We start from the raw sequence: 24,282 nt of genomic DNA, 5'->3' as shown, positions 1-24,282 counted from the left end.
TTATGATCTGTGTGTCTGACTGCTCCGTGTGAGTGTGTGGGCTGGTTGAAGAACCACTCATAGTCAAGATTAGTCCGACCAGAAGCCGTGCGACATTCCCCTACAAAATAAAAGCACGATAGAGAACTAAAAACATGTGTTTTGTTCGTGTTCACAGTGGGATATCAAGTAAAAACAATGTATTGGTATGAAGTAATGACTATATAATGATTTAAGACGGCTAAAATTGTAATATATATAAACACAACAATGCTGGAAACACGAGCCACATCATATTTTCACGTTTAAGCTCTATGTGCTGCCCTTTATTGTCTGTGCATATTATGACAGGCATATTTGCTAAACATCGTAAATGTCACAATTCAACCTTCGACCTTTATTCTTACGCGTCGTTTGCGTCCACGTATGTTCGGACGGCTCGGTGCTTTTATTGTGAAAAGAAACGGAGGAGGTGTGTCGTTCCTCTGTTAAACTTCATGGCTGCACCTTGCAGTGAAGAGCACAAGTCGCGATCGGAGGTTCGCCACCTTGTCATGCGAGTTTACGGCGAGTTTCAGCTCTGTGCAGCTCTTATCTCACAACAAATCACTCCATGTTTTTGTTATTCCTCCATTTCCAGATCGACATTTCAACGCAACGACTTTCCGCGGTGAGATCCTCGCTTTGGATGGATGGATGGATGTGTCTCCGCTCTCGGACGCACTGGAATAACACCGTGAATACCAACTGACTTTTTTTTTTTGGCACCCAGATCTGGAGGTTCTAGCCCTGCTCCCTCTTTCATCTCTTCCCCATCTCTGGAATTGCGCTCTCACTGGAGGGGAAACGTTCCATTTCGCAGGCTTTGATCACCTGCTATGTGTCTGGTGTGGAAAATACCTGGAGGAAGGTGTATAACGGGATCCAGCCTGGGAAGACAGGGAATCTGCAACTGATCAAGCCTCGGTTCTTATTTCCCCCCGTTCCCTGTTTAACCTATGAGTAATGTTCCTGGAATGAAGACAGAGGATGGATATAATTTGGGAAATACTCTTTATTCTTCATGGCAATTTCATCGTCTGCATATCAGGTGAGATATTGGCGTCATAGATGTGTTTTGGGCAGGTATGGATGAGGTTAGAAGTGTGATGGAGATGAAGGGTTTGGGAATTGGATGAGGATGTTTGGCTTCAACACTTATTGTGTGTGTGTGTGTGTGTGTGTGTGTGTGTGTGTGTGTGTGTGTGTGTGTGTGTGTGTGTGTGTGTGTGTGTGTGTGTGTGTGTGTGTGTGTGTGTGTGTGTGTGTGTGTGTGTGTGAGTGAGTGAGTGAATAGGATGAGTTGCGCAGGCTTCTGACACACGCATGACATGGGTGTGTGAATATGTTGATTCCTACGTGTGTGTGTGTGTTTTAAATGAACATATTGCGTGCTTCGCCACCCCCTCCCCTTTCTTAGACCCGCACGTCACCTCCGTCATTTGTAAAGTCTCTTGACAATCCAGTAAAGCGTTATCATCGAATAAAGCAATGCGCACTGTGCTGGTGAGCGCGCAGCGGCGGTGGAGGAGTGCATGTGGCTCTGTGTCTGTTGCTCCTGGGAGATGCTTCACACTCATTACTGCTTATGAATGGACATTGATCTCCCTTCAACTTGATTTTTTTGGGGGCAAATCTGCGGATTTCTAATCTTCATGCTGTGCCACACTCCCCTGCAATTCACACACACACACACACACAGGCTTCACTCTGAGCGTGTATTGGAAGTGTTGCCTGAGAGGAAATGCGTATCTGAATGAAAGTTAAGAAATAGATATGTATCATCATTAAGGACATTATACAGTTGCGTAATCCACGACTTTCCTGTCACAGTCACATTACACACTAATGTGGCTGCTCTCCTCTTTGTATGTCAGCCTAGAGACACTTCCAATGGTTCCATGTTACACTGGGGCTAATTAGAATCAGGAACAATAGAATTATCATCATCATAAATGCACCACTAGGGCTTTATTAATTAACTGCAACACCAAGCCAAAGTTGTTATTGTGGACCTGTAAACTATTTCTACAGCGACATACCATTTGGTAGCCTTTTCCCACCATTACCTCATCATTTTGTGGACAGTTGAAATTGCTATAAACATCAGAATCTGTGGTATAAAGTATCTAAAAACAGAAAGATGGCGTAATAATAGAGTATACTTCAATGCCGGCAGAGTTAAACAGCATCCACATCCAATGGCAGGCTGTAATCTCGCAGTTAAAGCTGAGTTGTTGTGGACATCAAAATCTTCTCAGTGGTAGACTGTAATCGATGATGTAATCAGGAGGAAAACATTGGCAAGGATCCAGTGACAGTGAGGAGGAAACTGTCTCTGTGGATACCGCCAGCACCCGTAGGTGAGAAGTAACTGACATTATTATGGAAGTTGGATAGATTATGACTCTCTATATGACTTCTTCTTCTTCTCCTCTCGGGCTGAATTGTCTATATTCTGTACAAGCTGCAGAAGATTGTAGTGACTGCAGGCCTGGAGTTATTATATCATTTCGTCTAGAGATCCAGAATGTCCAAATTGGGGCAATTGACAGAGTGGAGCAGAGGAAGTGTGGCCAAGGGGCATGCGCTTTATGACAGTATGATAATATTGCATCATGAGAGGGAAAATCATAAATATGAGCCGTTTCCATTAGAACAAGCAACACAAGACAGAGAGCATAAGAGCATAAATGATCACCAGAGTAGCTTTAACTTGGAAGAATCATTTACCAAGCAGTACATAGCATGACAGCAGATATTCACAAAGATATTTAGGTGTAAATTGTATGATTAGATGAAAAATGCTCAATTAAAAAAGGCCCAGTGTGTCTGTTTGCTCATCCTCTGCCGTTTCCATAGCCACAGTGTTTGCACATCCTCAGTCTAAATTGTTAATTCCGTGTCCGCATTTCTCATTTCATATCCCCAAATCATCTTGTTAGCTTTTTATAGCTCTGTTTATAGGTATGCTTATAGGTTTTTGGAATAGATTTATTGTTGCCATTTATTTTATTGGTCTGGTTGTTTATACCTTTTCTATTTATGCTGCTATTGTTTTGATCTTATAGTTGTTTTTTTGTACCATATATGCTCCTGGAACATGACACATTTTCCCCCTTCATCTATACGACTGGACCGATCTCAAAGGGAAACTGTAATGTAGTTTCATTTGAATGATAATTGGCAAAGATTTCACAACTATAGGATAACAGATAGAGGCTGCAGAGGAAGTTCACACACTCTTCTGCTCTCAGAGAGTTTAGATTGTCTTGATTCCATACTAATATAAGAATAAGAAGGAAGCTTATATCTAATGAATGCTTTTTCTGTGCATGCTGTTAAGACGGCCGCTTGCTTTTGGATGTAAAATATGAGGTTGACACAAGTGCTGACTAAAGTGTCTATGATTAATAAAGAACTGAAGCTGGTTTTAGGGTAGATGTTTGCTTCTTATTGCCAAAGAGCAGTTCAAAAGGTGAACCAAAGCCATTAGAGGAGCTGGGCTTATTGTTTTTGATGAAAAAAAACCCATATTGATTGTTGTTAAGCTTCCATTGTGGCACAGATCTATAAATACTTGTTGTGTGTGCCTTTACACAGTTCATTTAGTTTATGGCAAAAGGCCAGACAAACAATATGTTGCTGTAGTGCTGTGTTATATAGCATGCACTCGCTAAAGTGATTTCCACTTATCCTCGATTACACTATCTTCCTCCTGCAGCAGTACACTTCCATTGCTAGGAAGTGCTCAAAGCCGTTTGTAAACAGGATTTGACGTGATGTGCCAGGTAAACATTTTGTCTGCTTGTCTCCACCTGCTCACACACTGCCGAGCCTTTATTCTGCCCATTTCCTGAAATCCTCCGACACACACACACACACTGCTTGATTCTGCTGTATTTCAGGTAACTGGAGGAAAGGTTGACACGGACATGCATTGTTCCACCAATTGTGTACATCATGTTTAGTTTATTGGAGAGGAGGAGCGGCATTCTGTCCCCTGTAGGGCTGTAGTGTCTGTAGAGGGGACGCTTAAAGTCAAGGAAACTGTTCTGCAAAAGCTTCTGCATATCTTCTGGGTTTAATTTCATGACGTTAGATAGATGTTTTTACATTTCTTTGAGTCCCTGACATTGAGAAAGTCCCGGAGTAAATGTGCAAAACCTTCTTTATAAGTCAACCAATCATTCCTCTCTCTTTTTGTTGTTCTACTCGACATCATTGAGAAATGACAGAGCAGAACGCAAACCCTCAATTTAATATTTTAGTAGAAGACTATCCATGCACAGTTTAGTCTCATATTCACTGAGGCAGATCACCGTAGTAAAACAAAGACAAACACTCGATGACTTAAAAAGACCAGATCACGTCAAATAGTAATTTCCAAGCTTTCTGTTTTATATAAGTTTATATTTCTCTGGCTTATTTTATGACTCATGCTTGGTGGTTTGCATTCTGTAACAAATTGGTTCCTTGGTTTCAAACTGAATGCGGCTGACTGAGGCAGCTCGGATCCAAAGATATGCCACCTAGGTTAATTGTTAACGTTTCAAATTGCGGTGCGACTGTGATTATATGCTTTCTGATGGACTGATGAGCTGTCCAGGGTGCTGATCAGGCTACGGCCCTCTGTAACCCTGAACAGTTTAAGTGGGTATAGAGAGAATGGATGGGTAAAGACTTGTGGTACCACAGGCACGTGGAAAAAATGTACAACAGAAGTAGTAGTAGTAGTAGTAGAGTGTTGTCTTTACTTATTATAATTAGAAATGATTATTTGATGAAAGTGTGGGAAATGGCCCCAGGGAGAATCTGTTAAATTTTGATGGTGATCCGAATTGAGGAATTTTTTAATGTTTCCTTAACAACAGGATCGAGGAGATTTTCCCATTATGAGTCCTTTGATGATGATTAGTGTTTCCTCTCCTGCACAGTGTTGCAGAGCTTAGCACTTGGTCTTTCCTGAGGGTCCCATGATCAAAGCCTGAGACCATTGGCCATCTGTTGGACCGTCCCTGGCCCAGGATTATCCCCGCACGTACTCGCATGTGTGAATACTGTAAATCACCAGCGGCGCCTGCCTGGTTATCCCACTATTATGCAATGATCTATGTGTGAAAAGGCTTTAGGATGGGTCAGATGAGGAGGAAGGAATCTAGTTTGGCCTCAGTGGTGGTATGATGAGTTCACTGAGCTCTACTTTGACACATTTGCTTGTTGCTAGTCTGGCTGCACTCTACACAACTATGGGTGTTACCACAATCAGCTGAGGAAAGGAAGCAAGGAAAGGAAGTAAATAATTATAATCACAAACTAGTCAGCACAGCATGTTGGACTCAAATGAAGAAAGATTCACAGTGTGTGAAAAAAGTGAAGTACTTCTACCTCAGGATTTTATTTAAATATTCTTTGTTGCTTCCACCTCTGCTATTACCTTCATGTGGAGAACACATTTGATGGAAGTGCTTAAGGTTCATAATAATATGAATCATTTTAACAATGATTCATGTATGAAAGCAGCATTTAAATTGCAAAGGCAGGCTGACAAACTATTTTAAAATGTTTTGCAAGAAAAATAGTAAAGGCGGAGTAATCACACAACCTGATTGCTGAAGGGACGAGGCACATTAGCAGCTCCCCTAAATGCCGTCTCCTGCTAAACCTCATTCCGCAAAGAACTTTGACTAGAGGACATAATCACACTTTACCTTCGGAGAAAAATTTGTCTTCAAAGAGGCTTAGACATTTTAATAGGTTGATGGAATCACAGGGTGCAGGCCTGCAGTGTATTAGTGACGATAACACACGTCTCCACCAACTAAACACGTGACCATTTCCATAACACCAAAAAGGAGGACATTATGCGGCATATCAATACATAATAACGGACGTTCCCGGCACCCGCGCAAAACTGGTTCCGGGTTAAATATCGTCTCCCCCTGTAACCCCTCTGTAACCAGAGGTTTCAGGGGGAGTTACAGGGGGCGCCAGACCCACTGATTATGTCGGACAGTGATCCCGGTGGCCGGAAATACTCTAAAGGCAAAAACGTCTTGTCCGTGATTTTCACCGGCAAGCGTGCCGGCAACGGAAGTTTCCGGCACTACATAATCAGAGCTGCCGGGTGGAATCTCCGTCCACACACCTCTGCATATGTACGTGCGTGTGTTTGTTTCATTTTCCCCATTAAAATGATTTGGAGGAAGTTGAGAAAGTGGAGCAAGCAGCCACGCTGCAAAGGGTTACAAAGATGGAAGAGAATGTGAAGCAAATGGACAAGTAATAGTTCCAAATTATGTTTATTCAACATTGAAATGTTGTCTCAATTACATTTCTTTTAAAATGTAGATAACATTTAAATGCAACATAGCCTTTTTTTTATTTACATTTATATAATTACAGTAAAAAATAGACTTAAATACTCAGACTTAAATCATTTCCAGAGAGCAATTAATTCACCTAAGGACCAAACGGGCGGATGTCCATCTTTCCGGGCCAAGATCATAGTCATTGAACACAACAGACCACACCTGCCGTCAGGGATTGGCAGGTAACGGAACATGGCCACGAAGAAACGGGAAGTTGATGCGGAATGTCGTAATTTTCAAGATAAACGGATAAACAACACTTTTTTTGTGGAAGTGAAAGGCAAGGAGCTGAAAAAGCCTAACCTCTGGCGCCATTACAGCTCGAAACACGCTGAAGTGGAGGAGCTGGAAGGACAAACATGCTTGGATAAACCTTGGAGAGAGGTTCAAGGACTCGAACAGCACAAAAGATGAAGTAAACACATTTGCAACACCGTTCAATGTGGAAGCAGCTGATGTAAAAACTAAAATCTACGTGTGAAGGACTTACAGAGACATGCACTGAAGTTTGCATCACGTCATCAAGACTGATCCAAACCTGGACAACCAGCTGCGAGTAGCATCTTCATCACTGCCAGCTGACATCAAACGCCTCACCATGGAAAACAGTTCCATCCATCTCATTAGGTCAGTTCTGATGTAATAATGATAATAATAATAAAAGTGAATCCCTTTAATAATATAATGCTGCTAAAACATCCGTGAATATAAAACCAAGAGGAACAGATCTTAAAAGGAACAGATCTTAAAAATGGAGAGCATTAAAACAATAAGAAACACTAACATGGATACATTTAAAATTGGCTAAAAACATGAAATGAATGGTAATGATCCTGATGTTATTTCAATGAAGTTAAAAAGGCCATAAAAATATGTTGTGAACTGGATGTCATTTTAACATGAGGGATGATGTCAAAATCTAAATTACCCTTGATAAGAAAAAGGTTCCCCACCCGTGTGTGTGTGTGTGTGTGTGTGTGTGTGTGTGTGTGTGTGTGTGTGTGTGTGTGTGTGTGTGTGTGTGTGTGTGTGTGTGTGTGTGTGTGTGTGTGTGTGTGTGTGTGTGTGCATGTGGGCCTGACTTACCACCTTGTCTGTCCTCCAGCAGCAGTTGCTGATCACATGTGGTGCTCAGGAATCTCAAATCTGTCAGCCAGCTGGAGTGAGATGACCTCCAGGCCAGCTGTAATTTACTACAGGGAGATGGGATGGGGTGCCTATGTGTATGTGTGTATCTGGTTGTGTGTTTGTACTTGTGAGGTACTGAGGCTGCCCCAGTAGAGCAAATATGAGAAATTCAATGACGAGGAGTGGCAGAGAAAGGTGGCTGGATGGAGGAAGGAAGGAAGGAAGGAAGAAAGAAAGAAAGAGGCTGCAGTGTCGGTGATATCAGAGCGCCACACAGCTGGACTGAAAAAAAAATCCTACTCACTGTACTCCATGACTACAACGCAGGGCAAGCAGCCCAACTCACTTACTATCACACACACACAGCCCATCAGAGAGGCCAAATCTCCTGGCTGTTTATCTGATAATCCTGTGCAGATGTGTGTGTCCTCCAGCAGGAATTTAACTTTTACTTTGTGAGAGGAAAGTAGGTGAGTCAGTTCCACAGTGAGTGGGCGAGCGATACAGAAAGGTAGTGCTTCAGATTGCCCTCTCTCTCTCATTTATAGCTGTTTGTTTGATTTGTCAGCACCCATAAAGTAATCTGCATTGGTGATTAGACAGTCTGCAGAGGATTTACATTTAATGCAGCTGAGCTACTTGATGAATATTAACGAGCTGATACTGACACAGGTATATCATTTTTAGTGTATATAGTATAACTCCAGTAGAAAATGAAGGACCTCCACCTCCACACTGCAGCTTCCTTGCCTTATAAAGCTAGTAACCAAGAATTGTATTATGCGCTCCATGTCACAATAGCTTGAGTAATCCCCTTAACAAGAAGAAGAAGAAGAAGAACATTGGCTACATACTTGATTCATCGTCCACTACCAACAAACTAGTGCTCCTATTCAGTGTTTCCAGCGTTACTGTGCTAATTCAAAGTGTAGTCACTGTAGTTGATGTGATCAATTATAGATCACTTATAGACACACGGTCATCACTCTGCGTCCTGATGGCCGAGTGTGTGGAAGCGATGAGGTTGAGCTGATTGTATTTCCAACATGACAGCTGTTAACTTCATGCGATCAAACTCCATCGAGCAGAAGTTCAGGGCTTTGTTATGCAGAACGATAAGAGGCAATCGCATAATATTACTATCTTTGAAGCAATTGTGCAGGGAAAGCGTAGGGCGGTTTGCGCATTGCACACCTGGCACCAGAGTCTGGAACGTAATGTCACTTTGGGGGCTCCCTGATCCACTTTACTGGGTCACCAGGGGGAAACCAACCCCATCCAATTGGTCTCCGATGCTTTTGGCTCTGTAATGTAATCTATCGCTGTTCGGCCAGCGCTTTTCCCCACTTTGAAGTTAAGTTGAAAATGGAGGAGTCAACACCTGTGATGTCACCATGGCCTCCCAGTGCCATGGCGAACAAGCATCCGTATCAAAATCCATTATCACGAAGATATAATATCACAGGGATGTTCTTTTTTCCAATTCTGTGCAGGCATAGGTGCACTCCAGTGTTTTTGTAGTTTACTGAGAAGACACTGCAGTAGACTCTCCTCACTGTGTGTATTCTGGGCTTCTCTGTGCTGAGTGCTAAGACAAAACTGACATACTATAGAATGTGATAAATCCAATCTCAAGCCAGTGGCAGAGGTACAGAGGGTTTTACAGCTTTCAGCCCGGTAGGATCACAGACCCAGGAGGACAAAGGTATTCACCTTTTCCTTAAAGCCCCTCAATTATTGATGGATGCCCCCCTTTCTTTGCTTCGGCAATCCTTTTTCAGAAAAGCACAAACAAAGTAATGGATGGTTCTACGCACTCAGTAAAGAGTAAAAATGGTGACACATTTCCAGAGACGCGGAAGGAGGTTAGAGAATGGAGGAAGTGGGTGTACAGAGTGTTCCTGTCAGCCCTCACATTCAGATTTAGTGTTATCAGTGATCCCTACACACTGAGACACTTCCTCCTGCCTCTCCTGTACACCCTGTGACACTGTGCTTAGGGGGGATGAGTGAAAGAACACCGCTCTACTGGCACAACCTGGCTTATTAGTGCTGGGAAATCATGATGTTTGTCTCTCGTCGATCGTATAGATTCTAGATAATCGACCTGTGTAATTCTTTATCAGTGGTGCTCTTGATAGAAAACATAGAAAGAACCAGAGACAAACTACAACAGGACAGACAGCAATACTCCTTTGACCTTTTTGTCCCCTTTCAACTGAATTAAACTCAAACCGCAGATAGATACGTGATGTAAATTCCCCATGCTGCACAGGTGTGCATCCTTCTCTGTATCTTTCCCTCTGTGTCAAGGAAATCTAAGCTAGTGAAACAGCGTAGCCCCAAAATCACCTCACTCAATCTGAGACCGAATCTAATCTCACCAGTTTGCAAGTCATTTCGGCAAGCAGAGTTCTCAGGACATTTTAGCATAGTTTCACACACACACACACACACACACACACACACACAGTCAATCTTCGCCTCCTGATCCAGCAGATGAAGATTAAAGAGTCCCGGGACAGAATATTGTTTACTACATTTTAGGGAAAACCAATTTTAGGACGGTTTTGGTTTCTATTTGGTGTGTTCAGGGCTCAGAAATCTCACAGATGCAGCCTCTCTTTCCCACACACACACACACACACATAGACATATACAGCTGGGGCTATTAAAGGGAGGCACCAACAGGAGCTTGGTAAGAGATAATTGTCTCATAAGTCAGTAAGCACAGCTGTTGGCAAGGTCAAGTTTCATTTATAGTAGCACATTGCAGCTCTCAGTTTTATGTTTTTTTTTTAATAAGTCATTCTTCTCCTCTTTTTTCCGTCTGTGATGTCTTTTTTTTTTTTTTTTAATCTGTCATCTTCCTGGTCGCCCTCCCCGCCGTCCCCTCCCTCCCTTTCTGCATGGTTGGGCTTCAGGATTGCTTGCACCCAATGAATATTAATGGCGTAGTTGGATATTATATGAAAATGAACTGTTTATTTACCGCAGAGTCGCTCTCCGGCTTTTACGGCAGTCGGGTCGGGATCGGCTGAATATTGCCAGACTCCTAAGTGTGAGGATGAAACATGCTTTCACCCAGCTAAATGGGATTTGGAGACAGGCTGTGGCCAAGGAGATCTGTCTATTTGGCTTTAGTGGGGCATTTTGATTTGATTTGTCATTCCTCATAGCTCAGGGTTTGTCTCTGTGTAAACACACAACCGTTACAGGAGACTAGACTTCATTGGTTCCATGCTCATTTATACAGTGATCAACATCTTTATGAACTCGTAAAGAGCGATTTGTCTTTAAGGTCACAGAGCAAGGGCAAGATTTCCGCCCAGTGCTAATGAATGGGACACACACCGTACAGACAGAATACACCTTTACAGTTTCAAAATGTGATTATGTGGAGACTGAACATCCGGGCTTGTATCCTCTGGCCTTGTGTCCTTTGTAAGTGCATCCTGCAGTCTAAACAGATTATAATTGGTTTACGTTTGGGGAGCAGAGTTCACATTACCACGTCAAGTAAATGGAAAGCATTTATAAATACAACCTCATTTGTTATCAGTGTAATGCACTGCCTTGTCTGAACCTCACACGCACCCTGTTAATCCACACAAGAAACGTCTCCATTTGTTTGAGCAGTATGATAAGGATGTAAGTGTAAAGCCCAGCAGGCTGCTTGGAAAATGGCAATCCATCATTTTCTGATGATCTCCGTCCCTCCACCTCTCTCTCCACTGTCTCAGGCTGCTCCCCCTCCTCCCCCCTCCCCGCCGCCTCCGCTTTACATTTCCTACCTCCTCAATGTCTCGTCTGCATTTTCCCTTTATAGATTGGAGCCATTTCCTTTCTGCTGATGTCAGGGTGTGTGTTTTGGGGCCACTGCCAGAGTTTGTGAGAAATGGGACATTGTTTATAAGTGTCTCTCTCTCCCCCTCTCTCTCTCTCTCTCTCTCTCTCCCTCCCCCTTTCTCTAGGCTGATGAACTACAGATGCAATTATGTCTCATCTATGGACTATTAATTGCTTAACACTTCCTACACTTAACAACCTCACACTAGAAAGGCCTGTTCATACCAAGTCTAACACCAATGGCACAAATTGTAACGCGAAAGTGACAAATGTGAGACTGTGCGTGAGATGGAGGAAGTATTTTAGGTGTTGGCACGGTAACAACAGTGGACAAATCACTGGGAACAAATCAACCCTGAGCACAACCGGCTGTTTGTGTGAGTTTGTTAATGTAGCTACAATTATGGGAACTCTACGCTTTCGTAGGTTATTTTCTCTAACCCACACAACGAATACATTATTGATGTACACATATACACACATATACACACGTCTCCTCATTAAGCATTGCTCATATTGGAGCAAGGCAAATACGCAGGGAATAAACTGTGAGAATAAATACAATGGTAATTTTATGTACAGCTCCAACACATTAACATGAAGTCCAACCCAGGCAGGATGGAGTTAATCCCAGGCCGACATGTTGGGATGAGAAAATTAGCAAATATTCCTATGTTTCTATTTTTACTTGATGCATGTGCAAGGTTGCAGCTGATTGGCTGAATCCTGATGGACCGCAGACTTGTAACAGTCCGGAACATTCTGGAACATTCCATCCTGTGCTCTGTGATATAGTTGTATAAAGTGTAGTGGGTTTGGTGCTTCTTTGTGTAATTCCTGCTTCTCCTCTGCGTGGTTGTGTCACAACGGCGGTTCCATGTAACTAACAACTTGTGTCTCCGGTCTCCTTGCCTATGATTTCATGGAGTTTGGTACCCAGGAAGCGTTTTCTTCCAGCCGGGCAACACTGGCTGAATGGTTTTAGGCTCCAGCTGTGGCACAAGCCCCCCCTCCCTCCCACACACACACACACACACGCAATTATAGCACAGTAAACACATCAATACAGCAATACAGTGTTTCCTCTACATCAGTATGCTTACTTTTTAAGACATCAGATAATCTTCCTACTATAATTTGACAGCACAGTGGATATTCACTTCAATCAAAATCTGCCAATTCCTAACTAATGATGGTGTTTGCCTGACATTTATTGCCCTAACCGGTATAATTGAAGTTTTAACGTGTGTATAAACAGAACGAGTGATCGCAGCTCAATGTATGTGAGTGATGGAGAGCTCAGTCAATAGAGTGCATCCCTCCCCCAAGGCCGGACAAACCTAGCAATGAGCTCATTGAGTTGATGTTTTGGGAGGATTCCAACTTCTGAAAGTTTGGAAATGTGGCGACTGCAGTGATGAAAGCACGCTCCGGAAAAATGTGTTGCTTGCTTGGCGCTCATTTTACATCAAAACTGGAGAAGCAATCTCTCATTTGGAGGAACAACTCCTCAAACACGATTGCAAGGATTTTGGGGAAGGGAGCTGCTGTTGGCTTCTCTCTTCAGAGGCTTTTCGGTGGAGAGAAAAACCCAAACCCGCCTCTCCCTGCCAGTCCACCCATCTGAAATTGAACCGCTTTGGCACAAGTCAGTCTGGAGTTGATAGGAGGAGGCTGCAGGTTGGGAGATTGGTCAGCCACCTCAACTTTCATTAAATACAAGCAAGGCACTGCAACCTCTAGCCCTTCTATTAAGCTTCACTTTTCTCGGGCTGGTGAATGAACAAAAATGAAGAAAAAAAACAGAGGTGTAAAAAGCAATATCCTGCAGGCTCAGTGGGTAATTCTGGGTCACAGTGTACCCTTTGTAACAAGACCTTTAGTAAGTCACCTCAATTATACTGTACTGCCCCGCTGTAATCTGGGGCTTTCTTCTGCAGCTCAAGCAACATGACTGTATGTATTTCCATACTAATGCCTGCAGAGCAATAATACTGGGCTGTTTGCGTGTGTGTGTGTGTGTGTGTGTGCCAAGGCTTCACGCTGAGAAGGTTAGCGGGGTGCCTAGGGCAGGAAAGCAGAACGTTTCACTGGGACAATTTTTAAGCACACTGTAGCTGGATTTTGATTTGCCTTTTTTTTTTTTTTTTAGATTTGACTGATTGATGACCCTGTTGTGTTTCCTCTTGTTACAGCACAGCCAAACGCACCCAAGATTCATGAAGGATGGTGGGCTTACAAGGAGGTGGTGCAGGGCAGCTTTGTTCCAGGTAAGGCTCTGAACACACATGAACTGATTTGATTGTATACACACTATGTCCCGGACCGCAAAGGAGCTTATTACATATTTGAGATATTGTATCGCCTTCCCATTGACAATGAAGGCCGTTCCCAAAGGAAGCAAAGGGCCGTGTTAGATTAACACCTGGAAATGGAAGCACAGGTGATAACACAGTCAGACTTCAGTAGACGTTTTCTTCCTTCCAAAGCGACAGAAACAGACTAAAAATAAACTTTGACTTAAAGAGAGCGAGCCACATTTCAGTACAATAGCATTTGTATACCTGTAAAGTATAATGCTCTGTTTGTGATGAGCTGGAAGACAACAAGGGTCGTATGATTTCCATGTGGAATATGCGTCACCTTCTGTATTTATTCTAAATGGCACTGGCATCTGGAGCAATGAGTTTAGGAGCACGGTGCTCATTTGTAATACTAAATTAGTTGTAGTGAAGGTTGCGTTTAAAGCGGGAGGACAGAGGAATGAGCCGCTGTCAGCGCTTTGTAATCATGAACGCATTAGCGAACGTACCAACTGGACATAGGCCCAGAGAGCCAAGAGCTGTGGGAGGCCCTAAGCCTGATGCATGATGATCCTCATATTAACTTCACATTTGTTACAAAAACCAACAGAAGGATGGAAGACAAAGGGGCCTTGCTTTGGTCGGTGCCCAGGAGATCATCGCCTCAAACCCTTCCTCTTATTATAATACAGCGGGGGTGCCACTGCATGTACTTTCTATACACATTCAAAGGGAACGAAGGCATTTGTTTCCCCCAGCTCTTCCCGTAGACGTCGCATTTATCTCTACGCTTTCTGTACTGTCAGTGTTTTGCTGGCTTCTTTTAATCCCCGACTGTCCCTTTCTTCATTTCTTCCACGCTACTTTCACCGTTGCAACCGCCGTAACAGCTGGAGCACTTAAACACTATTCATGATGCTCCGGTGCCACGCAGGGAAATTCATCGTCTGATCACCTTGTTCTTCAGCAAGCAGGATTTCGTAGTGGGGACTTTAAAGAGAAATACTTTTCACTGCGAATGAAGGCCAATTTAATGACGCAGACAGGAATAATGGCGGCGGAACACTTTTTTTTAACGACATCCTTTGTGTGGCTTGGACAGTGATAATAAGATATCACTTACACAGGTTTTTCCAACAATTTCTTCATTATGGATATTTCACTCATCATACTTGTCACACTGACTCCTGCTATTAAAAATGGAAGGACTTAAAAAGCTCGGCTCACTGAGAACAGTAATTACAACGAGTGGAATTAGTTTCCTTGACGCTTTTCCTCCACTAGATGAAAATATTTTGCTCCACCTGAAAGTGATTTATGTTGCCTTTTGGTGTTAATTCACGAAACAACTCAGAAGATTGTGATGGGAGTGTTTGGTTTTTTATTTAAGCCTTTAATTATTGAAATGGTAAATAGTCGGAGTGGGTTTTTCATCAAAGAAATTCATAGCGAGTCTCTGCATGCTCACACTGTATCACACTGCTAGTGATATCACACACACGCCACACACTGCGGTTTATTATGGCTCTCTGTTCAGTGTAGCAGTGTGTTCCATGTTCTCACCTTAACACTTATCATTTTAGGAACAAACACTGTAAATGAATGTGTTTCTGTCTCTTGTGACTTTCCTGTGGAATCTAATTTTAAAAGGAGGGGACCTTTAAACTAAACAGGCTTTAGCGCCTGATTACTATTTTGTTGATCATTCAGCCGAACTCTCGTGGGGTTAACACCACAGACTTACAGCTGGAATTGTACTCGCACGCCCCAGGCTGCTGTGCACGTGGAAATATTGTGACATTTATAACTGAGGTTTGGGGAATTTGAAAGGCCAACACATACAGTATTTATTTTTATGTTTAAATAAATCTAGCACTTGGCATAATGTGTGTGCATGTGTGTGTGTTGTCTGATAGGCATAACGACAGGTTGCGCAGTGTAATGCGTCTTTATCCCCTCCCTCTCTTGTATTTTTTGGAGAACAATAGCATACAGTAGCAAACCCAACAACTGTAGCGAGAGAAAGAGAGAGAGAGTGTGTGTGTGTGTGTGGGGGGCGAGATGTATCCATGGCAGTAATCCTGTCAGAATGTAATCACTCTGGATAATGATGGGGATGGTGTGTGTGGAGCACATTTGCTCAAAGCCCTTTCCTATACCTTCCTCACACAGACGTAGCAGACGCCTTTTCTTGGTGTTGATTTGGGATTATGTTGCTTAACAGCCAACATGGAAGTAATGATGGCACGGGTGAGGCTTATAATAGAATTAGTCTTTATTATACATGCACCAATTGAATACTTATGGATAACACCTACACGTCTGTGCTTCTTACTGATTCTATAGCAGACCAGTCAGGCCCTGAGCTTGAACGTGGCTCCATCAGATCTCATCATACATCTCTACATGATCTATCCTCTCAGGGCCAGCCCCTCTGAAAGCCCTCCAGGTTCTGATCTACAGAATCCAATTTAATCCTGTGTTTTCCCTCCTCACAGACGTGTTTGACAATCACTTTGGTTTCCAGCAATCAAACAAGTAGATGCAGTTTTTCTCGCGGCCTCCTGAGCTGATTAACAACTGACAGATGTATATCTTCTGTTTTACATCGCACCGAGACAAGAAGCCAAGTGCCAATCATAGCGTTTTCACCTACCAGCCACAAAAAAGCAGCACTCACAGAGATCCATCCATCTTAAATGCTTTCTTCTGAGTTCCTTAGTGACGCTCTTCACTGGGCGCCGTGGCTCCGGAAGGTAGAGTTGTCGTCAAGGGAACGGACGGCTCATGGTTTGATTCCAGGGCTCCTCCCAAGGGTGCAAAGAAAAAACAGCTCACAGTGCGAGGACCCATGCCTGTTTGTTGGTAAAGTTAAGTCAAAGCTCATAAATCCTAAAGTGAAAAGTTGTGGCCAAGAAAGTCGGAGCATTTAAATGAAAGGTGCCCTTATCTGGTCTGTAAAATTAATGGCCTCTATATGACAAGATTGACAACCAACTAACAGTCATAACTCACAAGACACGAGTCTGACAGTTAGGAATTTTGTGCAAAATGTATCCGTGTGCATGTCCTGCATATAAAGGGACAGAAATTCGACCAGCATCAACCGAGAGCTGTGATCTCATTCCTACACTGAACTTCACCACCGATTACCTCTACACCACACATACACACCCATTATCTATTATTATGCTTATTCCTCTTGTGTGCATTGCCAGAGCTGTCACACCTAAGAGGTCCTCGTAAAAAAACCTCACAAACACCAGACGCAGATCTTCTACAAGCTATTGGAACTGAGAGATCGGCCTCATTTTCTCCCTCAGCTCATCGTCTTGTTTGCCATCTAGTAAAGCCTCTGCAGCTGCGTACATGCGCTCCTTCACTGTCTCCCCCGTCTGTAAATGGCTTTCTATGTTGTCTGCATATTCTCTGTGTCCTCAGGGGAAGACTCCTTCACACGTTGTTGAGCAGTGATGGACTTTTTTGGAGCGTTCGTACTGGACTTTGAGTGAATTCAGTGTCGGTGTCGCTTCTCTGCTTTTGTGTTTCCTGTCGGCGCTGTGCCACTCAGGCGATTGGTCAACAAGTGCACCAATCGCCACCAACACACACACAGCTGCGAGCTATATAGCCTGTTTTTATCCGTCACTCTGAAATAATTACAGAGTTCCTGACCTTGATGACCTTTAAAGCTGCTACTCACCTGCTTGGCTGTTACAGTGTTCACAGTCTTTGATGGACGCTGTTCCCATCTAAAATAAGAAACGCTGCTGCTCTTTTTGAGACGCAGTGTGACAAGTTTATTAAACCCGCTGCAAATCACCTCCATTTTGTGTCGCTACAATTCACACTGAAGTTGTAGCTCAGACATGTAGGAGTCGTTTGCAGCCTACTCCTACAATTACAAACAAGTTTTGAGTGAAGGATAGAATAGTTTTGTAATGTTTTTGTTAAGTGTTGTGAAAAAAGTAATGATGCCCATTTGTTAGGAGCACCTAAAGTACTTAGTGTATAAATCAAAGCCTCCATGCGGCTCCTTAAATACAGAGAATCCGTATTTCACTCATTTGCTTCGGAGAAATAACTGCAAATTCTCAGTAAATGTGCCCGGAGGTGCATGATTGAACACAAACACATAGTTCAAAAATGTCAGCTTCAAACCTTGTGCAGTGTAATAAATACAGTGTGTGACACATACACACACACACACACACACACAGAAAGAAACCCTTTTTTGCTGCTGTACGGGCAGTATTTACATTTGTCTAACCTGTCAAACTACACTGTGATATTAAACAGCTTTAAAGTTCGATCAACAGACCCACACACACTTGTTCAAACAAGCGCACCCTTGTGTACACATAGGGACAGCTGTGAGTATTAAGTGGCAGGGTGATGGATGGGGTTCAGACAGGATGGCCCTCATAACCTCTCCTTTATTTACCCTCCATTGAGTGACAGCATCTCAAGGAGAGGAGAGGGGAAGGAGAGGAGAGGAGAGGGGAAGGAGAGGAGAGGAGAAGGAGAGGAGAGGGGAAGGGAGGAGAGGAGATTAAATGAAAGGTAAATCTAGCCATGAAGAAGATAGGTACAGAGGAATATAAGACAATGAAATGAGATGAGAGGAGATAAGTCAGGGTAGAGGAAGGTTTGGAAGATGAAAGGGAGGCGATGAGAGGAAGAGCAGTTGGTTAGCGTGTGGCAGATAAGAAGGAGAGGGGTGCAGGGCGAGGGATATGCAGAGGAAATTCAAAGTTGGACCAGATCAGGAGATAAAAGCAGAAGCAGAGAGGTTCACAGAATGAGAGTGGAGGGATAAACAGAGTTGAAGGTTGGATGTGTGGGTAAAGGAGGGATTGCTCTTAAGAGTGATGTTTAAGTAGATTGATCACATTTCCCGTGATTCACACTGTCCCTGTGATGATGGCGCAGGCAGTTTCCTTGTCCTTTTCCTTTTTTCCCCTTCAAACCCTTCAATTCCATAGGTCAGCATCAATCCCTGTCTAGCTGTCAGTCACCCATCTGCTGTGAATGCTGCAATGCTTAGACTTCAAGACAAGACGACAGATTGTCAGTTTTGCACTCCATCTTCACTTCAGTTAACTCTACTCTCTCTCTCTCTCTCTCTCTCTCTCTCTCTCTCTCTCTCTCTCTCTCTCTCTCTCTCTCTCTCTCTCTCTCTCTCTCTCTATACCGTTCAAAACAAACAAACCTTGGCTTTTTTAACAAGAATATACCAAAAACATCTCTTTAATGTCAAAGTGAAGACGGATTTTCACAAGGTATTGTCAGTTAATTAAAAAGCACTTGAGATGAAATTCTGCGGGAGACTCTCAAGTGTGCGTCCTACTCCATTGGTTGATCAATTGCGCCCCCGTTTCATTGCGTTTATGTAAGACAAGCAGCGAGCGTTTGGCATTTGTGAGTGTAAACATTATGGCCGAGGGATTGCGCAGTCGGGCCCAGGGGTCGACCAAACCAGTAAAGTTAGTAAGGGTGTGAGGATGAGGAGGATCTAGGATTGGGTTCAGTACAGAATTCAAATGGCCTCCGAAGATGAGACGGTGCGTATTTAGGTGAGGAATCGTACTAAGACTAAGTAATCTATCGGGGAACACCATCAAAAACAACATTTTCTGCAGGATGTTGAAGCCTCAGAACAAGCAGGAGGAAGAGTAGAGGAAGGAGAGACTCCAGGCTGGGTTACCCCTCTGCTCATAAAGCAGTCTCCTCCAGCCATCTGAGCAAGGATATAAAGATGAATTAGCAATGTGGAAATCTCAATGGGGACTAAGTGAAATAGGAAGATAACGATTCCCTTTTCTTTGCTGGCTGCGTTCCTCCCTTCCCTCCTTTCCTTGGCTGTATAAAAGATAAAAAGAAATAAGAATCAATCCAGGAAATCATTTCTTATTAGCTGAATGTACCGGGACTCATTTACTTTCCTTAATGTACATAATAACCAACAACTCATTGTTACTTTGCCGGTTTCTCAAAGGTCATAAAATAACTTCTCGTGACCAAAATCGCTGACTCACCGTTTTGTAAAGCAACACATTTAGAAGACGGTGAAGTAAATTAATGATGTTTTTCATGGACGGCGAAACAGATGAGTCCTTTTAGCTTCACTGCGGCTCTCACTGAAAGGTTCTGGCACCATCTTTCATGTACTTTCCTCTCAATAAACTTCTAAAGTCAGCAAGCGCTTTGCATAGCAATGACCGTGTGAATCAATAGCGATGTGAAGCATGTGAGATTATGATATTATCTACAAGCGCGGCCAAACGTACCGATCCAAATCAATCAGTCACCGAGCAGCTGCCAAAGGAAAAGGACTCAATTACTGCAGCAGTCAAAGTGAGCGTGGTCAGGGAGGAAAACTGGCTGCTTTTAAGAACAGAATGCGGCAATTAGTTATAAATGCTTGTGATCAGCATGTAGCGCTGACTTTCAATCCATAACAACAAGACTTCTGCCTGTGAAAGCACGGTTGTGTGTTGGGAGCTTTTAGAAATGGGTTTCCATGGCCAAGCTGCTGCAGACGACAACATTGAGCTGATCGGCCCAAGCCAAGTAAATAATAGTCGGAGGGGTTTTTATCTGTCAATAAACATTTTTTATCTTTTCTAAACCTAAACTCTGGATAGAGGGCCGGGGATGGGCAGAGGACCTAAAGCAGCCGCTCTATACAGAGTCTCGGTCCAGTTCCAAATTTCATAACATCACAATTCTCTCTGATATAAGTTGAAACAGACTAAAGGAATTGGCAGCTACCATTTTGTTGTTGCATCTGTAATAGAATTGACACTTTTGGTTGTTTTTTTAATGGGATTTGATCAGGCATCTCCAGTGACTACACTTTGAATTACACCTCTTATGATATTTTGGTGTTTGAAAACTAAAATCTGCATTCTAAGTGAAGCATTTGGGACGAGTTACTTCTTCCCTCTTCCCTCTGATTGGGCGGTGCAGCAGATGCCTCATAAGTTGCTCTACCCTCTGTATTTCTATTTGCCAGGACATTTAACCACGCTCCGATATGCGGACACCTTCTAAGTGAAAGGTTAACCGCTGTCGTATCCACTGCCATGATCAGCCTCGCTTCATTTGACTTCATCCATTTTTCTCTCAGAGAGTAAGAGGCAGCGTGTTGGCCTGTCAGGCTGGGGACCTGGGGGGGATTTACACTCAGGTTGGCTCTGATGTAAATTCAGCCAGCAGTTTTATGAGCGGTCCTGCTGCTGGGAGAGCAGACTAATAGATCCGGTTGTCCAGTATCCGCAAACTAATCATAGCCAGGGAGGACCCAACATGATTTGTGTGCATGTTATGAATGATAGGATTGCAGAGTATTTCATTTATTAGAAGTGAAGCAGATGGAGAGGAGAGGAGAGAGGTTGCAGTTTGTGTCTCTCCTGCGTGCAAAACCTCTCCAAACAGTTGGAGGAATAATGTGTTGTGAAAACTACTCAGACAAAACATCTGACATCAAATCAATGCAGATGCAAAGGCCACAGATATAAATGTACTTAGTCATTCCAACGTTTTGTCAACTCAATTCTTGTACAGCTTCTTAGCAGCCCTAAACATTTCGGAAACTTCTTTCAAAATTGTACTGTAAGTTACCATGTGATGCATTCTGCCCTCATAGCACACGATGCTTGATCTCATACTGCCACCCAGTAGCCTTTACAGCATTTACTGTACCTGCCTGCACACATAACCCATCATAAAACTATTGGCACAGCTATTTGCTGTATTTAATGACATCATCAACACCAGTGCTTTTTTGACATTGGCTATTTTGGCTTAATTCCTACATTTTGGAAGTTTCATTCTTCCCATTTTCTCTTTATGTGTCTTTGAGGGTGTGTGTGAGATGACCTTGGTCACAGTGGCACTTTAGGGTTTAACTATATTGAACATAAAAGTGTCATCTCACAGACCATTTCTGATCTATGGTGGTTTACAGCGACTCCACACACACACAGGCAGGACCTGAGCAAGAGACTTAACACACACAAACACATTGCTGCTCACGGACGGTGTTTTGATCCGATCATGATGTGGCAGGAGTGAAGCAATCTCTCTCTACCCTCCTCTGTTCTGTCCACTTGGTTACTGCTCTGTCCTGCATTCAAATCTTCAGGCTAATGTCATTCTCAAACCACTATAACAACAAACAAACTGTAACAAATCGTGCACTTCCGCAACTTTAGCTACATTCACAACACTTCCTTCCCGCAAGTTGTGGTAAAGGCTGCTGTGTAACACTGATTGCATTGCCCTGCACAACATTTTATAGGACGTTTCCTTGCAAACACGATCCTTTTTTATCTGTGCAGGCCTGCAGGGTTGGAGTGAAGGCTCGTGTTTGTTCAAAATAAATCTTCCCATCATGTCTCTCTCTGCTCATTACCGGAAAGAACTTCATTATATTACCACTGCAGGCTGTAAGAGATCTGCTGCACCGCGCGCGCGCGCGCGTGTGTGTGTGTGTGTGTGTGTGTGTGTGTGTGTGTGTGCTCTGCATGTACAGTATATCACACTTCTTTAGAGGCTCCTCACTCCTCTGTGCTCCATTTACCACAGAGCCTTTAAAACACAAGTAAAATCCCAGATAATTTGTCTTTAAAACACGGAATGGTCATGGAGTAACAGTGGCGTGGAGCATTTATAGAATGAAGCGAGTTAAAGCCACATTTCCTGTTACTATTTAAGTTGAACCTGATCAAAACGTCAACACAATTATAAGAGCTCTGATTCTGGGCAAGCATCGCGTCTTTGAGAGGGATATAGAGAGAAACGAGCGGGAGAGACAGAAAGAGAGAAAGAGAGAGAGACAGAGAGACAGAGAGAGGCAAAATAATCCAACTCAACTTCACCGGTTGTAAAACATTGATCCCCCTCTGGCAAAACACCAAAAATGATGATAAATAAGCCAAATGAGCAGCAGGGCCACTGAATCAGTCCAGATATCTGAAGGATTCATGGCTCCTGATACAACTCCTGCTCCCTGCTTCTTTAAAAATGTCTTTACTAAAGGTTCAACTGAATGTAAACACTCTGCCTGCCTCATCCTGACCTCCAGCTCTAGCAACAGCAGACTGATAGATATCCCCCACGTCGCCACCGCTGCTGTTGTTGTTGTTGTGATATGTATTCAAATCAGCCTGCTGCGGCATTCAAATGAGATTCATTGGTATATTGTGCTGTTTCATTTTACAACCAACAAATGGCCCAGGCCTCTCGCCGGGTCCTCCATACCCCGCCACATTACTACAGCTCAGAGGCTTTTAGTCCAAGTCCATTTGTTCAGTTCCAGCCAGTCAAACGGATAAACTGCTAGCAATTTGATTCAGAAAGGAAAAGACAGGGAAAAGTAGCTTTCAGACGGAAATCAAAACATGGCTGTCTGCTACATCCGCTCCTGTGTTGTGTCTGTTTGCATAGGGTCTGTAAGGTTTAAGGTTTGTGCCGCTCTGTTTGTGCTTATAAACAGGTGTTGTCAAAAGGTATGTGTAGGTATGGGTGTGTGTGTGTTGGCACATTTTTTATGCGAGGAAGCATGTGTGTGTGCACAGTTCAGGGAAGTGATAAATCACTGCAGGCCCAAGTGTGTTTGTCTCTGGAGATGCCCTGGGAAGAAAACCTTAGCCAGGCAATACAGTGTGTGTGTGTGTGTGTGTGTGTGTGTGTGTGTGTGTGTGTGTGTGTGTGTGTGTGTGTGTGTGTGTGTGTGTGTGTGTGTGTGTGTGTGTGTGTGTGTGTGTGTGTGTGTGTGTGTGTGTGTGTGTGTGTGTGTGTGTGTGTGTGTGTGTGTGTGTGTGTGTGTGTGTGTGTGTGTGTGTGTGTGTGTGTGTGTGTGCGTGCGTGCGTGCGCGTGCGTGCGTCTGAACTGAATCTCAGTGTTTTAATATGTTGGTGTGTGAGCCCACAGAGGCTGCTGTGGTGGAGCTTCTGTCCCGTGGGACGCCTTGTCACTGACAAGTCAAGTCAAGGCAGAAACACAGAAGGAATGCTAATGCCTCCTGAAGGGGGTGTGTATTTGTGGCATGTGTGTGTGTGACTGGCTGTGGATCTGTGACGTCTACTTCCCTTTTCCTCCAATACAGTGGACATCTTCAAACAGACTTCATTGTGCACCTGAGTGTGATCACGAGCCGTTCTCTTCTTCTTCTCCTCTCTCAGTTCAGGTCGTGTTGTAGCACCTTTTTATTCGCCAGTACATCAGAGATAAGAAACCGCTATGTTTTAGTCACTGTGACAACAGAACCCACGGAAACTTGAGTGTAGTTATACTTCTTTCATGGCAAACAAGACTTAACAGCTTAACATTCTTACATCGTAACTGGCAATGATTTAGGGCTCCACTACAGGGCCTTTCTCTTTTTTCTCTTCTTCTGTCTACTTGTCTCTCTCCCTCAGACACACACGCACTTCCTCTCATCTTACCGCTAATGCCAAGAGTGGTGTCTGCTCTCAGCAGGGAGCCAGCTTTGTAAGTGCTGCAGGTGCTGCTTTTTTTTTTTTTGCAGTAGCAGTTACTTGCAGCACCTCAGAGGAAGAGAGGAAGAAGAGGAAGATTGGAAAGAGCCAATGATGAAAGGGGA

The 24,282-nt window shown here is 43.4% G+C and overlaps 1 protein-coding gene across 1 annotated transcript in view; it reads left to right on the top strand.

The window, feature by feature from the left end:
- The first annotated feature begins 623 nt into the window (after nucleotides 1-623).
- ca10a (carbonic anhydrase Xa) overlaps nucleotides 624-24,282 on the top strand; it is a 48,304-nt gene continuing 24,645 nt past the window's right edge. The window contains exons 1-2 of the mRNA XM_076152014.1: nucleotides 624-1,069; nucleotides 13,562-13,636. Coding sequence (XP_076008129.1) covers nucleotides 1,009-1,069; nucleotides 13,562-13,636 — 136 coding nt within the window. The 5' untranslated portion in view covers nucleotides 624-1,008. The remainder of the gene's footprint in view (nucleotides 1,070-13,561; nucleotides 13,637-24,282) is intronic.

Source organism: Genypterus blacodes, unplaced genomic scaffold, assembly GCF_046128005.1.
Source record: "Genypterus blacodes isolate CSIRO-AG114 ecotype Tasmania unplaced genomic scaffold, CSIRO-AGI_Gbla_v1 ptg000055l_1, whole genome shotgun sequence".
NCBI classification, from domain to species: Eukaryota; Metazoa; Chordata; class Actinopteri; order Ophidiiformes; family Ophidiidae; genus Genypterus; species Genypterus blacodes.
The sequence above is the reverse complement of the archived record's forward strand: the minus strand, read 5'-3'. Positions and strand labels throughout refer to the sequence as shown.